Below are 16,381 nucleotides of genomic sequence, written 5' to 3' on the forward strand. Positions count from 1 at the left end.
GTCCGGTATCTCACGGACAGTGTTCCAAGGACGTCTGCATGAGGCTTAATAGTTGTCCTGTGGACAGATACTCCCACCTGTGGATCTCTGCTTCTCTAATCAGTGCTCTACTGGACAGCCCTGCCGATGATGAATTGAAGAGTGCTCTGTGAGATGTTAAGAGCTTGGGATATTTTGTATGGTCACTAACAAATCTCTGAGGCCCTCATAGAACAGCTGTAGTTATACTGAGGATACATGAGGCCCCTTGCAGACGAGCGAGTGACTCGCACCAAGCCTGAACTTCCAGCACTGCTGGGGTCACATAGCATTATATTGATTTATGATGCTATGTAACCCTTACATTTCTGGAATGTATTAGATGACACTGACATAATGCTGCCAGTGTTATCCAATACATTCCAGACCTCTAAGGGTTACATAGCATCATAAATCAATACAATGCTATGTGACCCCAGCAGTGCTGGAAGGTCAGGCTGAGTGTCTCACTCGTCTGCAAGGGGCCTAATGTATCCTCAGTATAACTACAGCTGTTCTATGCGGGCCTCAGAGATTTGTTAGTGACCATACTGCGAGTCCAGAGCATGTAAAAGGGGCCATCCATTGACTCACCCCAGTCCAGTCCAGAATTTACCTCTTCATACAAATTGATTAGATTAGTATGACATAACCGATCCCTCATAAGTCCATCTAATGCCGGTCCTTACAGCAGGCACCTGGCTTCAGTCAGTGCCGGGCTCCCATGGCGATCCGGAGTGCGGTGCAGCCTATGAGATCTCGTCAGTCCCTGCCGCCTGCTCCAGGATTAATGATGCGGACAGCAGGGAATTCCGGACCCAAAAAAGTCTCATACACAGAAATACGCATGAGATGTTTTTTCAGAGATTAAAATAATCTGTGGAGGCATTATTGCGACCTCTGCTCTTTTTCAGGGAAAGTTCCACCCAGCGGTTTACCATTTATTACAGAATTGTTTCGTTTCCTCAGCCCATGTGCCGGACCTTACATCTATCCATAGTGAACTCCATTCGCCATTTCTCTGCCTAAGCCTCCAGCGACCCCACATCCCTGCCATATTAGATTATCCTTCTTTGTGTTGATTACTATTAGTATCATCTGATAACATTGTAATTCTTCTCTTAAAGGGGTTGTCTCACTTCAGCAAGTGGCATTTATCACATAGAGAAAGTTAATACAAGGCACTTACTAATGTATTGTGATTGTCCATATTGCTTCCTTTGCTGGCTGGATTCATTTTCCATCACATTATACACTGCTCGTTTCTATGGTTACAGACCACCCTGCAATGCATCAGCGTTGAAACGAGAGTATAAGGAGGCAATATGGACAATCACAATACATTAGTAGTAAGGGCCTTGCATTAACTTTCTCTACATGGTAAGTGCCACTTGCTGAAGTGAGACAACCCCTTTAAGCACTCTGTGAGGGAGTGCTCATTTCCCAAACCAGTTGTTTCCTGCAGCCTCCCCTCCTACCTCTCTATACATTCCAATGCTAGTGCCCTGCACACCTCCCTGGCACACCACTGCACCAGGACCCCATCTCCTATTCTGTCTCCTCTCTATACTCATGCGCCGTAAGGACCTTCTGACGTCACGTGACATTGGAAGCCTCAATCCCTGCCACCATTAGCTGTAGTCTTTATTAGCACAGCGCACGAGACGTCCGCTTTAGCATTTGGCAATGTTCGTGGAAACATCTTGCGGTAGGCGAAACTCCGCGGTCACGTGGTGTCACGTGACTTTAGGCAGAGTGGTTGCGGCTTCCTCATTGGTTCATCCGCGCTCCTTCCGGTTAGTGATTGGCATGGAGACGGCGAGAGGCTGACGGCTGGAGAGGTTAGTATGCGGGCGCTGAGGGGAACGTTCTGAGCTGTTCTCTGCCTATTATATACAGTCACGTGACCTCACCCTCAGGGGCCCCTCCTACTTATTAACCCAAACAGGGGAAACATTTACAACGCAAATGTGTGACTTTTTGAGCCCAGAAAACTGGCACAAGCACCATGGTGACGCCCCCGAATGCTGTATGTACAAGTGTTCCCTTAAAGAGGAACTGAACCTTTGAATGAAATGTTAAGAATTTGTCCCTAATGCCCTAAAAAAACCTTTTTGCAATATACTTTATTTATTTATTTAGTATTTTTCTTAGTGTTTTCCCTACCTAAAGCGCACCATTCACCGTGCGCCTAAAACTCTGTTCTCTGTACACCGCTGACAGCTCAGTGAGGTTTATGAATGGGGCCGCAGCAGGGTGAGTACGGGCAGGAGGTTCACCCTGTGCCCATGTACTCTGCCAGGATGAGCTCCGCAGGCTCCTGCTTCTGTTTGCTAAGCTAAGAGCATGTCCGGCAGAAGCAGGGGCCCGCTGAGCTCATCCTGGCAGAGTACATGGGCACAGGGTGAACCTCCTGCCCGTACTCACTGTGCTGCGGCCCCATTCATAAACCTCACTGAGCTGTCAGCGGTGTACAGAGAACAGAGTTTTAGGGCACGGTGAATGGTGCGCTTTAGGTAGGGAAAACACTAAGAAAAAGACTAAATTAATAAATAAAGTATATTGCAAAACGTTTTATTAGGGACATCATACTAAAGGTTTAGTTATTCTTTAAGTTATCAAAAATCTATGTCGACCCCGACACCTGCCAATGAATTGCAGCTGCACAGGGGCAGATCCGTGGCAAATCTGTGTGTATAACGTGGATCCTGCTCTGGGTTTCCGCCTCTACATTAAGGCTCCATTCACACGTCCTAAATTTCGTTCCGCATTTTGGGGAACGGAATTGCGGACTCATTCATTTCTATGGGGCATCACATCGTGCTGCCCGGACACTGAATTGCGGACCCGCACTTCTGGGTCTGCACTTCCGTTCCGCAAAAAAATAGAACATGTCCTATTTTTGTCTGCATTTGTGGACAAGAACAGGCATATTCTGTTAGTGCCGGCAATGTGCGGTCCGCAAAATGTGGAACACACATTGCTGCTTTCCGTGTTTTGCGGCTCCGTGGATCCGCAAAACACGTTGCGGACGTGTGAATGGAGCCTAAATGGGGTGGAATTCGTGGTGGAAATCCACAGCAGAAATTGATGTTGCCGCCAAGTAAACCGTCACCAGTGGGGTGTAACAGGGAGTAATAGGTTATTTTATTATTGAACACCCTCTTTTGGGACACACTTGTATTATTTCAGCTGGCTGTACAGAATGTGGCAGTTGAGGAGTCCATCGGATCCTTCCGACCATCAGACTCCAGGCCAGTGTGACCGCTCACTCGTGTTTTCTATTAGGATATTATGTTGTTTAAAGTGACTACCTTATATTTTTATGATAGGTAGCAGACATGCAAAGACATACAGAACATCTAGACATTGGTAAAATCCTGCAGGTGGCTGAGTCGTTGGAGAATATTCTTCTTGGCTGCTTTGGTCCTGAAGGAGGACAGGTGTTGTTTATTAAATCCACTGGCAATCTTCTCATTACCAAAGATGGAAGACAAATTCTGGAGTGCCTTTTATTGGATCACCCTGTTGCAAGGTACTCAAGCATAATTATTCTACTTAAAGGGCATCTGTCTGTAGTTTTGTACCTATGACACTGGCTGACCTGTTACATGTGCGCCTGGCAGCTGAAGGCTTCCGTGCTGGTGCCATGTTCATATGTGCCCGCATTGCTGGGGAAAATTATGTTTTAATATATGCGAATGAGCCTCTAGGAGCAACGGGGGCGTTGCCGTTACACCTAGAGGCTTCAGCTTTCTCTGCCACTGCTGCGCCCTCTGCACTTTCATTGACAGAGCCAGGCAGTGAAAACATCATCATGTCTGGCCTTGTCAATGAAATTGGAGAGGACTCGGCAGTTGCAGAGAGAGCTGAGCCTCTAGGTGTAACGACAACACCCCAATTGCTCCTAGAGGCTCATTGGCATATATTTTTCTCAGCAATGTTTGCACATATGAACACGGGACCAGCACAGAAGCCTTCAGCTGTGAAGGGCATGTACAACAGGTCCGCCAGTTTCATAGGTACAAATCTGCTGACAGATGCCCTTTTAAAGTGTACCTCCAGTGTAAAATAACTTCACAGTGCTGTTATATTCTGTACTGTACCTTTGTGTACCTTACTGTCCAAATTTCAGCTCATTGTCTGCCATGTTATAGATACAGTGGAGCTGCAGCCCGGTCACAGTCACTGTTTATATAACACTTACCACTCTTCTAATGGGCCCCTTACACAGGTCGACAATTGAACAGATTATCGCTAACCAGCATTACTAGTAACGCTCATTAGCGATGATCTGGCGGTATAAATGCACTGCCGATTACCTGAAGAACAAGCTAAATTCTCGTTCATCGGGTAATTGGATCTTTTGTGTGAACACTAAAATCCTTGTTTCCCGGTGGCAGATGGCGCTGTGTTAACACGATCTGCTGCCAGGAAGCAACAAATCAGTATGGGGAAGAGCGATGGCATTAGCGATCACTCCTCCCCATACTATGGAGGAGATCAGTACATTTACATGCAGCAGTCTCCTCCACATCCTCCACGGTCTCCTTTGCTAGATCGCCTTCCCATGTAAAGGAACGCTACACTACATAGCCTGTGGGTTTGAAATAGTATATTCCTCAAGAAAGAAACACTTCTGGAGAATCTCGTCTTATAACTCTGCTATTCCTTCATTTCTACTGCTATTTTATGGATGCATTGACCTACAATTCTCCTTGCTCATACACAGGCAGCTCTGATGGGACAGTGTCACAGTAACATCCAGCTGCCAATTTATTCAGAAATGTCTAGAAGGAATAACAGAGGAGTGGCGCAATGCAGAGTTGTAAGAAGAGGTTCTCCAGAACTATGTCATACAAGCATTTGGTAAAGGAGGCATGTCAGGAGAGGTGACAGACCCTCTGTAAGTGCCCCAGCCAGTTTGCTGACCTACATCTGATTGCTGGTTTTCTGTTTGTTGGGCTGTAGCCTCTGTCATCACTTACCAGTAGGTGAAATCGTTGGCCGTTGTAGATCGGTGCTTGTCTGCAGAGTCTGATGATATATCTAGTACTTCCATACAGAGGTCGCAATAACGCCTGTACAAGCGTCATTGACACCTGTTCAGGCCATTTTACTCCCTGGAAAAAGTCTAAGGGGTACCAATACGCCTTAGACCAGGGCTGGCCAACCTGCGGCTGCCCTGCTGTAGGCTGATAGTTGTAGGCTGTCTGGGCATGCTGGGAGTTGTAGTTTTGCAACAGCAGGGGAGCCGCAGGTTGGCCAGCCCTGCCTTAGACTTTTCCCCTACATTCAGCACTGTGAACGGCACAGGCAGCTCAGCGATGCTGCCTGTGCATGCAATAACCAATAGCAAAGCTCCTCACAGCACGGAGCTTTGCTATTGGTTAGTTTGGGCGGGCACCGGAGCAATACAGACCTCTGCAGCTGGGGAAGCTGGCGGGAGATGAAAGGAGTAGGGCCAGCTCATGAGGATGGCTGTACCAACGAGAGCAGGGTGCACTGCTCAAGGACCATAGCAGATATGTCCCAGACATCAAGAAGACTATGACTATGTCCAGACATCAAGATGGAGGCACAGAACAAGGTGACAGCATCAGCCTGTGATGTATGTAGTGCAGTGTGTGTAATGTATGTGGTGCAGTTTGTGATGTATGTATGCAGTGTGTGATCATCACACCCTGCCCCCCGTGCATCACACCCTGCCTCAATACTGGGAAAAAACTGATCAGTTTTATCCTAATGCATCCTGAATGTAGAGCAATCCATTCAGGATGCATCAGTTCAGTTCCTCTTAAGTTTTTTGGCCGGAGAAAATACCGCAGTATGCTGCAGTTTTCTCTCCGGCCAAGAATCCTAAACACTTGCCGTAATGCCGGATCCGGCATAAATTTCCATTGACGGATCCGTTGTTCCGGCCCACGCAAATCTGTGAAAAAAATAAATACTGGATCCGTTTTTCCGGATGACACTGGAGATACGGATCAAAGTTACATCCCCTTGGCCTTCGCTGGGTGAAATGAGGACTCTCTGTCATAATTCACTAAGGGTACCCGTCCATCACCACCCATTTGCTGACAGTGGTGGGAGATCCTTCTGTAGGTGCATGGATGGTGAGGAAGGTATGGGTGATATGAAATGCTTCTATTACCTCAATTCACCTTTCCTTCCTTCGGTTTTATTTCAACTGTAGTGAAGTGCGAAAATTACAGCCCTTTTTGTCGTGCATTAGTGGCAAAAGTAAAATATATTTATATATTTGCTGTTCAGCGATGCAGTTATCTGTTCTAAAGCCCTTTTTTCCCGTGTATTAGTGGCAATATAAAAATATAAATCAAGTCACAGTGGCGCAACCAGCCTAAAATTATGATCCAGGTGCACATCCCACGACACGCACACTTACATACACAGTATTGAGATACTAAAAGAATATATATATATATATATACGTATAACAGAAAAAAGGAATTGGCGGCACCAGTCTGTTGGCTCAGGTGCTGTGTCCAAAGGAATGAGCTTTCACCTTCTTATATATGTAGAGAATCGGACAGCACTCCAAGACTTGAAAAAAGTAGAAATCTTTATTCACCCATGTGAAAAATAATTGCTATTATTTTTCACATGGGTGAATAAAGATTTCTACTTTTTTCAAGTCTTGGAGTGCTGTCCGATTCTCTACATATATATATATATATATATATATATATATATATATATATATAATCAGAGGGAACTCTGCTATCTGGTGTTCCACAGAATATTCATATGCGTATTTATATATAAAATAAATATATTTATTATCACAAATACATACTAAATGACATTAAAAATAAAAAGTAAATAAAAATGAATCAAATATATTGATAGTTGCAAAAGTTCATGTACATAATTATAACTTGTTTACTATTCGTGTTGGTTTGCAGTTTCACAACAACTAGATAAGTATATTGCAAGGGTGCAAATCTGCACTCAATCCAAATACTAAATTGGCATATGCATAAATCAAAACATTGCTGCAATTGGTCAATAAAAGAATAAAAATAAAATGTTATTGTGAATTGTCCACAATTTTCAGAAAATCCTCCTTTTGATGATCTTGCAACTACCATGTAGTGGATTAATGTCCGATCTGGTATTCATATTTGCTCACCGGCTTGGCTGATGCGGAGTCCCACGTGGCATTCCACGTGATCGGGTACCTGTTGTTTGAATCGGCCACCAGATGCTATTAAATATGCGGCTGCTCTTGGATCTCCTGGCTGGTAAATGTCAGCGTGGTTTCATCCGATCTGGGCTGTTGTGCTATAGCGATTTTGTTGAATTCAAGTCAATGATATTAGTAACCGCATTCTTTGTATCACATTCACTGATACACTGCTACGTAACTCCAGACGCGTTTCGGAGTACCAAACTCAGATGATGTGGTCCTGCACAGCCACACCAGCAACTTGGCCAGGTGACGCTGCTTGGTCCTGGCCACGTTCTCACGCTGTTGGTCCTGCGACAATGTCCGCCTCTGCCTCCTCATCCTCCACCGTGTCCTCAGCCTCCACTACAGGGACAATTCACAGTGCCACTCCAGCATACTACATGTGCAAGACACGGCGGTGTCACGCTGTTCTGCACCTTGTTTGCCTGGGCTAACGGAGTCACACAGGGGAGGAACTGCTCCGTGTCCTTCATCAAGAAATCCTATCTTTCTCCTCGACAACTGAAAATCGGAACCATGGTGACCTTCAACAAGGAGGGCTGAGCCATGCGCCTTGCATGGCACACGTGTTCAATCTGGTTGTCAAGCGGTTCCTGAAGTCTTCCACCCATCTACAAGACACCCTAAAAATGGCCAGGAAACTTTGCATGCACTTCAGCCACTCGTACACCGCAAAGCACACCCTCTTTGAGCTGCAGCGGCAGAACTGCATCCCCCAACATAGGCTGATATGTGACTTTCCACCCTCCATATGTTGGACCGACTGTACGAACAGAGAAAGGCCATAAACGATTTCCAAGCGGACAGGAGTACTCCCCTGTGTAACTTTGATGTCAGCCAGTGGCAGCTCATGCGTGACACCTGCTGTTTGCTCAGGCCCATTGAGGAGGCCACGTTATTTGTCAGTCGCCAGGACTACGGGATTAACAATGTCATTCCACTGTTCCATGTCCTGGAACCGATGCAGGTAAATCTGGCTGGTCAGGGGACTGGAGACGTGGTGCCTACATCTCACGGCCACATGAGCCCTGTGGGGGCTTAACTGGAGGAGGAGGACATTGGAGCACAAGCAATGTGTAGCGAAACGGGTGGTTGCACAAATAGTCCAATGCATGCTCACTTGCTTGCGTAGTGACAGCCGAATTGTCACGATTCGGCAGAGGGATGACTTCTGGATCTCCACCTTGTTGGACCCTCGCTACCGGTCCAAAATGGGGGACTTTTTTACACCCTCTGAGAGGGAGGACAAACTGAACTACTATAGAGGCATCCTATGTAGTCAGTTGGCCGCTGCCTATCTGCGCCATCGTCCATCCTCTCGCAGGTCTGCGCTCACGTTCCACTGTCATGGCTTCTGGGGAGGGGTGGGGTGGCAGGAGCAGTACCAACTCCATCAGCAGCAGCCTGAGTCTAGAGTCACTGATGAGCAGCTTTCATCACCCGCCTAGTGAAGAAACTACTCACCAGCAGCAGCATCTAGACCTGGAGCAGAGCCTCAACCAGCAGGTGGTGGCATACTTGGACAGGAACCTGCCACCCCACATTGAAGATCCGCTGGACTACTGGACAGCCAAACTGGATTTGTGGCCGCAGTTACTCTAAGAAGAACTCGGCTGTCCACCCAAAATGTGGAGAGACTGACCTTTGTCAAGATGAATCAGGCGTGGATCAGCCAGGATTTCCACCCACCAATGCCTGATGCATCAGACTAGATCATCCATGGTGCCACACCAACACTTTGACAAAAGGTTTCTTCTGGCTACCTGCCTCAGGTATTTTTCTGATGCTGCCACCCTCCTGATGCCACAAATCTGATGCCAAGTGCTCCTTCTTTCACCCACCATGTTCAGCTAATACTGGTTTTTCCACCTACCTCCCCACTCTGTCACCGGGTCACTCTGTGGTCTCCTGATGCTGCTACCACCTCAACACTGTCACCTTGCCATTCTGTGGACTCCTGATGCTGCCACGACCACCTCCACACTCTGTCATTGTGCTGCTCTGTGGCCTCCTCATGCTGCTTCCACCTCACAATTATGTCATCGGGCCACTCTGTGGACTTCTCATGCTGTTCCCACCCTCTCCACTTCATGACTGGGGCACTATTTTGCCTTTCAGCCTGGCTGACATAATAATTTATTTGACCTTTCTTCTGATCTGTCAGAAGGAAGGAAAAATGAGACGCACAACGGATCCTCTCTGTGTAGCAGCTCTAAGGCCTGTATGGTTCCATCAGAATTGGCTTATGATTTGGTAGCCAAAAGCAGGAGTAAGTACAAAACACAGAAGACATGCAAATATTCCATTCACGTGTCAGCTCTGTTTTGGATCCGCTCCTGTTTTTTTTTTTTTTTTTTTGGGCATTAGCAATACTGATGGATTGCTGACCGAAGGAAGGCGGATGCTCAACAGACAGGATTCGTTTTTTGGGGTTTATTGTTCTGACGGATCAGAGGAAGGGCAAATTAATCAGTGACGTCAACACAAACTTACTGCTGACTCCCTCTCCACTCTGTCAGGGGGCTCTACTTGTATAAGCGTTTAATAAAACAGGTTCTGTAGACATCTATGTGGAATCATCTGATGATGGTGTAAAAGGAGTGCGCTTCTTCTTGGCGCTAACATCGACCTGTAAGGCTGAGTTCACCCTTGAGTTATTTGGTCAGTTTTTGCAGTGATTCTAAGAGTGACGCCTGTCATCTGCATGTCATACTGACTCACAGTATCATTTCACTACCACAGCAGACTTCCTGTGTGTCTTACTGCAAGGCACAGTGTTCTACACCACTATAAAGGCTCGCTGCAGCCAGGAAATAGCCTGTTTATAACGCGATTCGCAGCGAATAAATATGGATCGAACCGAGAATCAAGCAAAACCCCTTTAAAGTCTGCGGTGTATATTAGCCTGGTGCACCTTCCTTTTCACCCCCCTTACAATTTCCAGGGATTGAAGGGCACCGATGTATACAGGCATACATCAATGTTGTCAGTCATTGTCCACCGTTTTAAAGCTAGTTTCACACTAGAGGCACGGGACTCCGGCAGGCTGCTCCGGCGGGTGAACAGCCTGTCGGATCCGTCCTACCGCTAGTGAACGTGTGCCTCCGGACTACTGCTCCGGCCCCATTGACTATAATGGGGCGGGGCGGAGTTCCGGTGGCGGCACGGCAGCGCATGCCGAGAGGCCGCCGGAATAAAAGTACGACATGTCGTACTTTTATTCCAGCGGCCTCTCAGGCATGTGCTGCCGCCGGAACTCCGCCCCGCCCCCATTATACTCAATGGGGCCGGAGCGGTAGTCTGGGGGCTTGTGTTCACTAGCGATAGGACGGAGCCGACAGGCTGTTCACCCGCCGGAGCAGCCTGCTGGAGTCCCGGGCCTCTAGTGTGAAAGTACCCTAACTCTTGTTTTTATCAAAACAGCAGAATAGGGCAAATTTACTAAGCCTGTAGGTGGCCTAAACTTACAGTGAACATGCTGTCTGCATTAGATTTATCACAGGGGCTCAGGCTGGATGATAATTGTGGTAAACAGCTAGACACTTCTCTCTTACTCTAAAAATTATCAATTGGCTAAGGGCTTGTTCACATCTGCATTGGAGACTCCATTCGGGGCCGTCAAAAAGACCGGACAAAATATTCTGTGTGCATGATAAAAAAAAGAATTGGAGCAAAGCAATTGACATACAAAGCGGAGATATGGGCTTACAATTTTTATGCCCTTTTCCCACTAAACGTTTTCCACTTCTCAAGCAAGTTGGAAGAAGTTGTAGAAACCGTAGTTGTGCCAATATGCTCTACTTTTGAGACAGATTCTAGGTGCAGACACTTAAATCTGGGCAAATATGTTTTCTAGTATACTGAACTTGTGGTTCTAATTGTTCACGTATTTATATGGTTGTTGATGTTCTGAGAAATAAGTGAATATTGTGTTCAGTGTGAGATTGTGAACCACATGCAAACAAGAGAGAATTTGATTGGCTGTCCATGTTTGGTTCTTTGGACATTGTGACATCAGACACATTATATAAGGAGCTGCAGAGTTAACATTCTCTTGAGGGTTGTAGTTGACAGTGGAGTATCTTCAGTGTCAGTGAGCAGTTTGTACGCATTGAATATGGACAGTGAGGACTACCCAGATGAGAAATGGAGGAAGAAAGTTGAGGAGGCAGAGCCAGTATTCTGGCCTTCTCAATTTGGAGAGGTCTTTTGGCCCAGTCTAGAGACCATTCCTGAAGAGAGAAAGAATGAGGAAGGAGAGTGGATACAGGATGGCGAGGAAGAGAATGGAGATATGGACAAGCAAAACAACATCATTGGACTAAGAAGATTCCAAAATTGCTTTGACCTTGATAAACTCAGTGAGGAAGAGGAGGAAATTGAAAAGATCCATAAGAGAAGAAAGTGGTGGATTCCAAAATGTCTCAGAAAGAACAAGAACAGCAGAGGAGCAAAGGCCCAGAAATTAGGATTTCTTAGTGCAGTCTTCTGCTGTTGCAACATCAGGACAATGGACTAAGGACTTAACATCAAAAACAGTTCCACCATGATAACATCAGACGTTTATAACAACATCAGTATTGAATAATGATAATCTTGGACTTACCATCAGTGACCAGGCACCTGACAGAAGACCTGCAGGGCTGGAGATACCGTGAACATATCATCTGAGAGTTTTCAAGCATTCACGGATTAAATGTTCGTTATTTATTGTTATTATTTTGATTTGATTAACTCTTAAAAAATAAAATAGTTTTCTCTCAGCTCACGTGCTTTCGGTCTGGTAAATTATGGTCAAATCTTGTTAGTTGTAGCATGTGGGGAGGGTAGAAGATCTGGGTTACATCCTTTGTGGGAGCTGTATTCATGGCTATATTGGCTTATTATAGAAAGTATTGACGGTTAGAGAATCTGTCACTAGTTTCATGGTGTCCTAAGGGAAACATAAACTAGTGACAGATCCCTACTTTCTTTAGTTGACCCAGCCACTTTGCTAAAACCTTGTATTGCATGCCGATAAGTCCCATATTCATAAGCTCCTGGCTTTTTCTGCCCACCTGCTGCTGATTCAGTTGGAAAAAACTGTCAGTCAGTGGCAGGGGGCCCAGAAAGCCAGGAGCTCATAAATATATGGACTCGTTAGCATGTACTGGAGCTGTAAGGGCCCGTTCACACTGTGGTTTTTATCTCATAATTTTGATGTGGACAGCCGCGCCGAAATGTTTCCGAAAACCCATCGGCAGCCGCATCCTTTCTTCCTCGTATTCACTTTAGAGCCGCAGCCGCGCCGACACCGGACATGTCCCTTTCCATATTTATTGTAGACATACAGATGTCATGGGGTGGGGGAATCAGAACATAGAGCCGCTACCTAGATGTGGCACTAGTGGATTTGCTGCAGGGAAAGGGAATATGCTGAATTTTGCCTGCACATGCAGTAATGTGAAAAGAAAAGTGGATGATATGATAATGTGGATCCTGAGAATAGGTCATCAATATTAAAATCCTGGAAAACCCTTTTTAATTTTCTTTGTGGAAAGATATATATAATGTGCATTACATATAGTTAAATTTTATTGCAATAATTGATAGCTCTACTAGGATTAAAGAGGACCTTTCATCTGTTTTGACTTAGTCTAATTATTATTTTTATTTTTTTTACAAAGACCCCACCGTTCGTGCGCTGTTGGCCCCATTGATTTCGGCGCCTTATATTATAATGACCCGACTGTTATACTAGGCGGAGACTCGCAGTTTCGCTGGGGGCGGTTCTCTTCTCCCTGGCTGTGAGCGCATCCAATCAGAGCGCACCGTTCTTAGCCAGGGCTTGCTCGGAGTGCTCTTATTGGATGCGCTCATAGCCAGGGAGAAGAGAACCGCCCCCAGCAAAACTGCGAGTCTCCGCCTAGTATAACAGAGTCGGCTCATTATAATATAAGGCGCCGAAATCAACGGGGCCAACAGTATTTAGACTAGGGCTAAACTGATAAAAAGGTCCTCTTTAAAGTGTCTCCGCTGGGAATCCCTTAGGCTAGATTCACACTAGCGCTTGCATTTTCAGCAGGATTCTAGACATATTTGCTGGGCTGTGGCCAGATTTCCGCTGGTCCCCATTATAGTTAATGGGGCAGTTTTGCAACGTTGTAGCTTCTGGGAATGCAGAGAGATCTGGCAGGTTATATACCCTGCCGGAAGTACTAGCGCTAGTGTGAAGCTAGCCGTACTGTGTTAGATCAGGTAAGTATGGTTTAACATAGTAATGCAAAATTTGTACTTACCTTTCAAATCACTGGCTAAAGTGGTGCCATCATTGAGCTTGAAATGTGACCACTGTGGCCAATGATTGACAGTCATTAAGACAAGTCATTGCTGCAGTGGAGTAAAGAAAGACCAGTCGTGTCAGACTGGAGTATTTTGGCCAACCAGAAGGACCTACTTCAGTATATTCCTTCCCTTTTTCAGCCTTGGCAGCTATGGTCCGTCCATATCTTATTTTTTTTTTATAATTGTATATTTATTAAAGAATATATAAATGACAATGCACATCTACAATAGATTCATGCACAATAGTACAAGGTAAAAGATGAAACATGTAAAGCATCCCATTCATGTTGATTGAGCATGTATAACACTCGAAAATATGCGATGATGGGAAAATGAATAACTGAGCAGTAATATAACAATAAAGTGAACTAAGAGAAACTGTGTCTATCTTTAACCACCTCAGCCCCCCTAGCTGAAACACCCTTAATGACCAGACCACTTTTTACACTTCTGCACTACACTACTTTCACCGTTTATTGCTCGGTCATGCAACTTACCACCCAAATGAATTTTACCTCCTTTTCTTCTCACTAATAGAGATTTCATTTGGTGGTATTTCATTGCTGCTGACATTTTTACTTTTTTTGTTATTAATCAAAATTTAACTAAATTTTTGCAAAAAAATGCAATTTTTCACTTTTCAGTTGTACATTTAAAAAAAAAAAAAAACTACATCAATATATAAATTTTTCGCTAAATTTATTGTTCTACATGTCTTTAATAAAAAAAAAGTTTGGGTGAAAAAAAAAAATGGTTTGGGTAAAAGTTATAGCATTTACAAACTATGGTACAAAAATGTGAATTTCCGCTTTTTGAAGCAGCTCTGACTTTCTGAGCACCTGTCATGTTTCCTGAGGTTCTACAATGCCCAGACAGTAGAAAAACCCCACAAATGACCCCATTTCAGAAAGTAGACACCCTAAGGTATTCGCTGATGGGCATAGTGAGTTCATAGAACCTTTTTATTTTTTGTCACAAGTTAGCAGAAAATGATGGTTTTTAATTTTTTTTTTCCCTTACAAAGTCTCATATTCCACTAACTTGTGGCAAAAAATAAAAACTTCCATGAACTCACTATGCCCATCATGAAATGAAATGTCTTCTTTCCAAAATGGGGTCACTTGTGGGGTAGTTATACTGCCCTGGAATTTTAGGGGCCCAAATGCGTGTGAAGTAGTTTGCAATCAAAATCTGTAAAAAATGGCCTGTGAAATCCGAAAGGTGCTCTTTGGAATGTGGGCCCCTTTGCCCACCTAGGCTGCAAAAAAGTGTCACACATGTGGTATTGCCGTACTCAGGAGAAGTTGGGGAATGTGTTTTGGGGTGTCATTTTACATATACCCATGATGGGTGAGAGAAATATCTTGGCAAAAGACAACTTTTCCCTTTTTTTTTTTTTTTTTATACAAAGTTGGCATTTGACCGAGATATTTATCTCAGCCTCTGGGCTGAAAAAAAAAATGAACGGCACAGATTTCTTCATTCACATCGATCAATGTGGATGAAAAAATCTCTGCCCAAAAAAAAAAAAAAAAGGAGGGGAAAGGCATCTGCCAGGACATAGGAGCTCCGCCCAACATCCATACCCACTTAGCTCGTATGCCCTGGCAAACCCGATTTCTCCATTCACATCAATCGATGTGGATGAATAAATCATTGCCGGGATTTTTTTATTTATTTTTTTATATACAAAGTGTTTGCCAAAGCATATAAACACCGCCGCCTCCTCAGCTCATATGCCTCGGCAAACGTATCTTTTACTGCAGAGGAGAAATCTCGTCTTGCAGCGCCGCATACACCGACTTGTGTGTAATCTGACAGCAGCGCAATGCTTCTGTCAGAATGCACATCAGTGCTGCAGCTAGTCGATCGGTTGGTCCACCTGGAAGGTAAAAAAAAAAAAAAAAAAAAAAAAAAAACAGGCCGCAACGCAATAAATTTTATTATAAAATAATTTATAATAACTTTTAAACAGAACATATAAACTTTATTTAACTGAACGTTAACTTTTTTGCTTACTGGTGGTTTTTTTTTTTTTTTTTTTTACCTTTTATAGGACAAACCTCTCCTTCCCCATGGGACAATGTGCAAAGCACAAATCGCCCAAAGATGTGGCGAAGTGCATTATGCACTTTGTCCCAGGTGAAAGGAGAGGTTTGCAGCAGCTGTGTGATAATGGGCCTTAATAGCCCTGTGTACCTGTCCTGTGAGATGTGATCCCTATGCTAAGTGTACCTGTATGTGGTACTTCCGGGAACACTCCCCTAAGCATAGAGCAGGGTGGTCAGGGCAGTCAGGACAGAAATAGCGGGTGTCACGCCTTATTCCACTCCTGCTACAGACACGACATATTTTTCGGGATGACGGTTAGGTTGAGGTACCAGCAACGATATTGGGGAAATGTCGCTCGTGTAGACGGCTAACTACACTGGTGGATGGGGCCACGGAACCTCCTGGATACAGGAGGTTCTCGATGATCTCTTCCTGAAATTTGAGGAAGGATTCTGTTCTCCCAGCCTTACTGTAGAGAACAAAACTATTATACAGAGCCAATTGAATCAAATATACAGACACCTTCTTATACCAGCGTCTGGTTCTGCGGGAAACTAAATACGGAGACAACATCTGGTCATTGAAGTCCACCCCTGCCATGTGAAGGTTATAGTCGTGGACTGAGAGGGGCTTTTCAATGACACTGGTTGCTCGCTCAATTTGGATTGTCGTATCTGCGTGAATGGAAGAGAGCATGTAAACGTCACGCTTGTCTCTCCATTTCACCGCGAGCAGTTCTTGGTTACACAAGGCAGCCCACTCCCCCCTTGCAAG

General features: G+C 44.9%; 1 protein-coding gene across 1 annotated transcript in view; it reads left to right on the plus strand.

Moving 5' to 3' along the window:
- The first annotated feature begins 1,749 nt into the window (after window positions 1-1,749).
- The window catches only part of BBS10 (Bardet-Biedl syndrome 10), a 66,491-nt gene continuing 51,859 nt past the window's right edge, over window positions 1,750-16,381 (plus strand). The window contains exons 1-2 of the mRNA XM_044277122.1: window positions 1,750-1,859; window positions 3,351-3,553. Of these exons, the coding sequence (XP_044133057.1) occupies window positions 3,360-3,553 (194 nt within the window). The 5' untranslated portion in view covers window positions 1,750-1,859; window positions 3,351-3,359. The remainder of the gene's footprint in view (window positions 1,860-3,350; window positions 3,554-16,381) is intronic.

The sequence above is a fragment of the Bufo gargarizans genome, chromosome 2 (genome assembly GCF_014858855.1).
Source record: "Bufo gargarizans isolate SCDJY-AF-19 chromosome 2, ASM1485885v1, whole genome shotgun sequence".
In the NCBI taxonomy this organism is placed as follows: domain Eukaryota; kingdom Metazoa; phylum Chordata; class Amphibia; order Anura; family Bufonidae; genus Bufo; species Bufo gargarizans.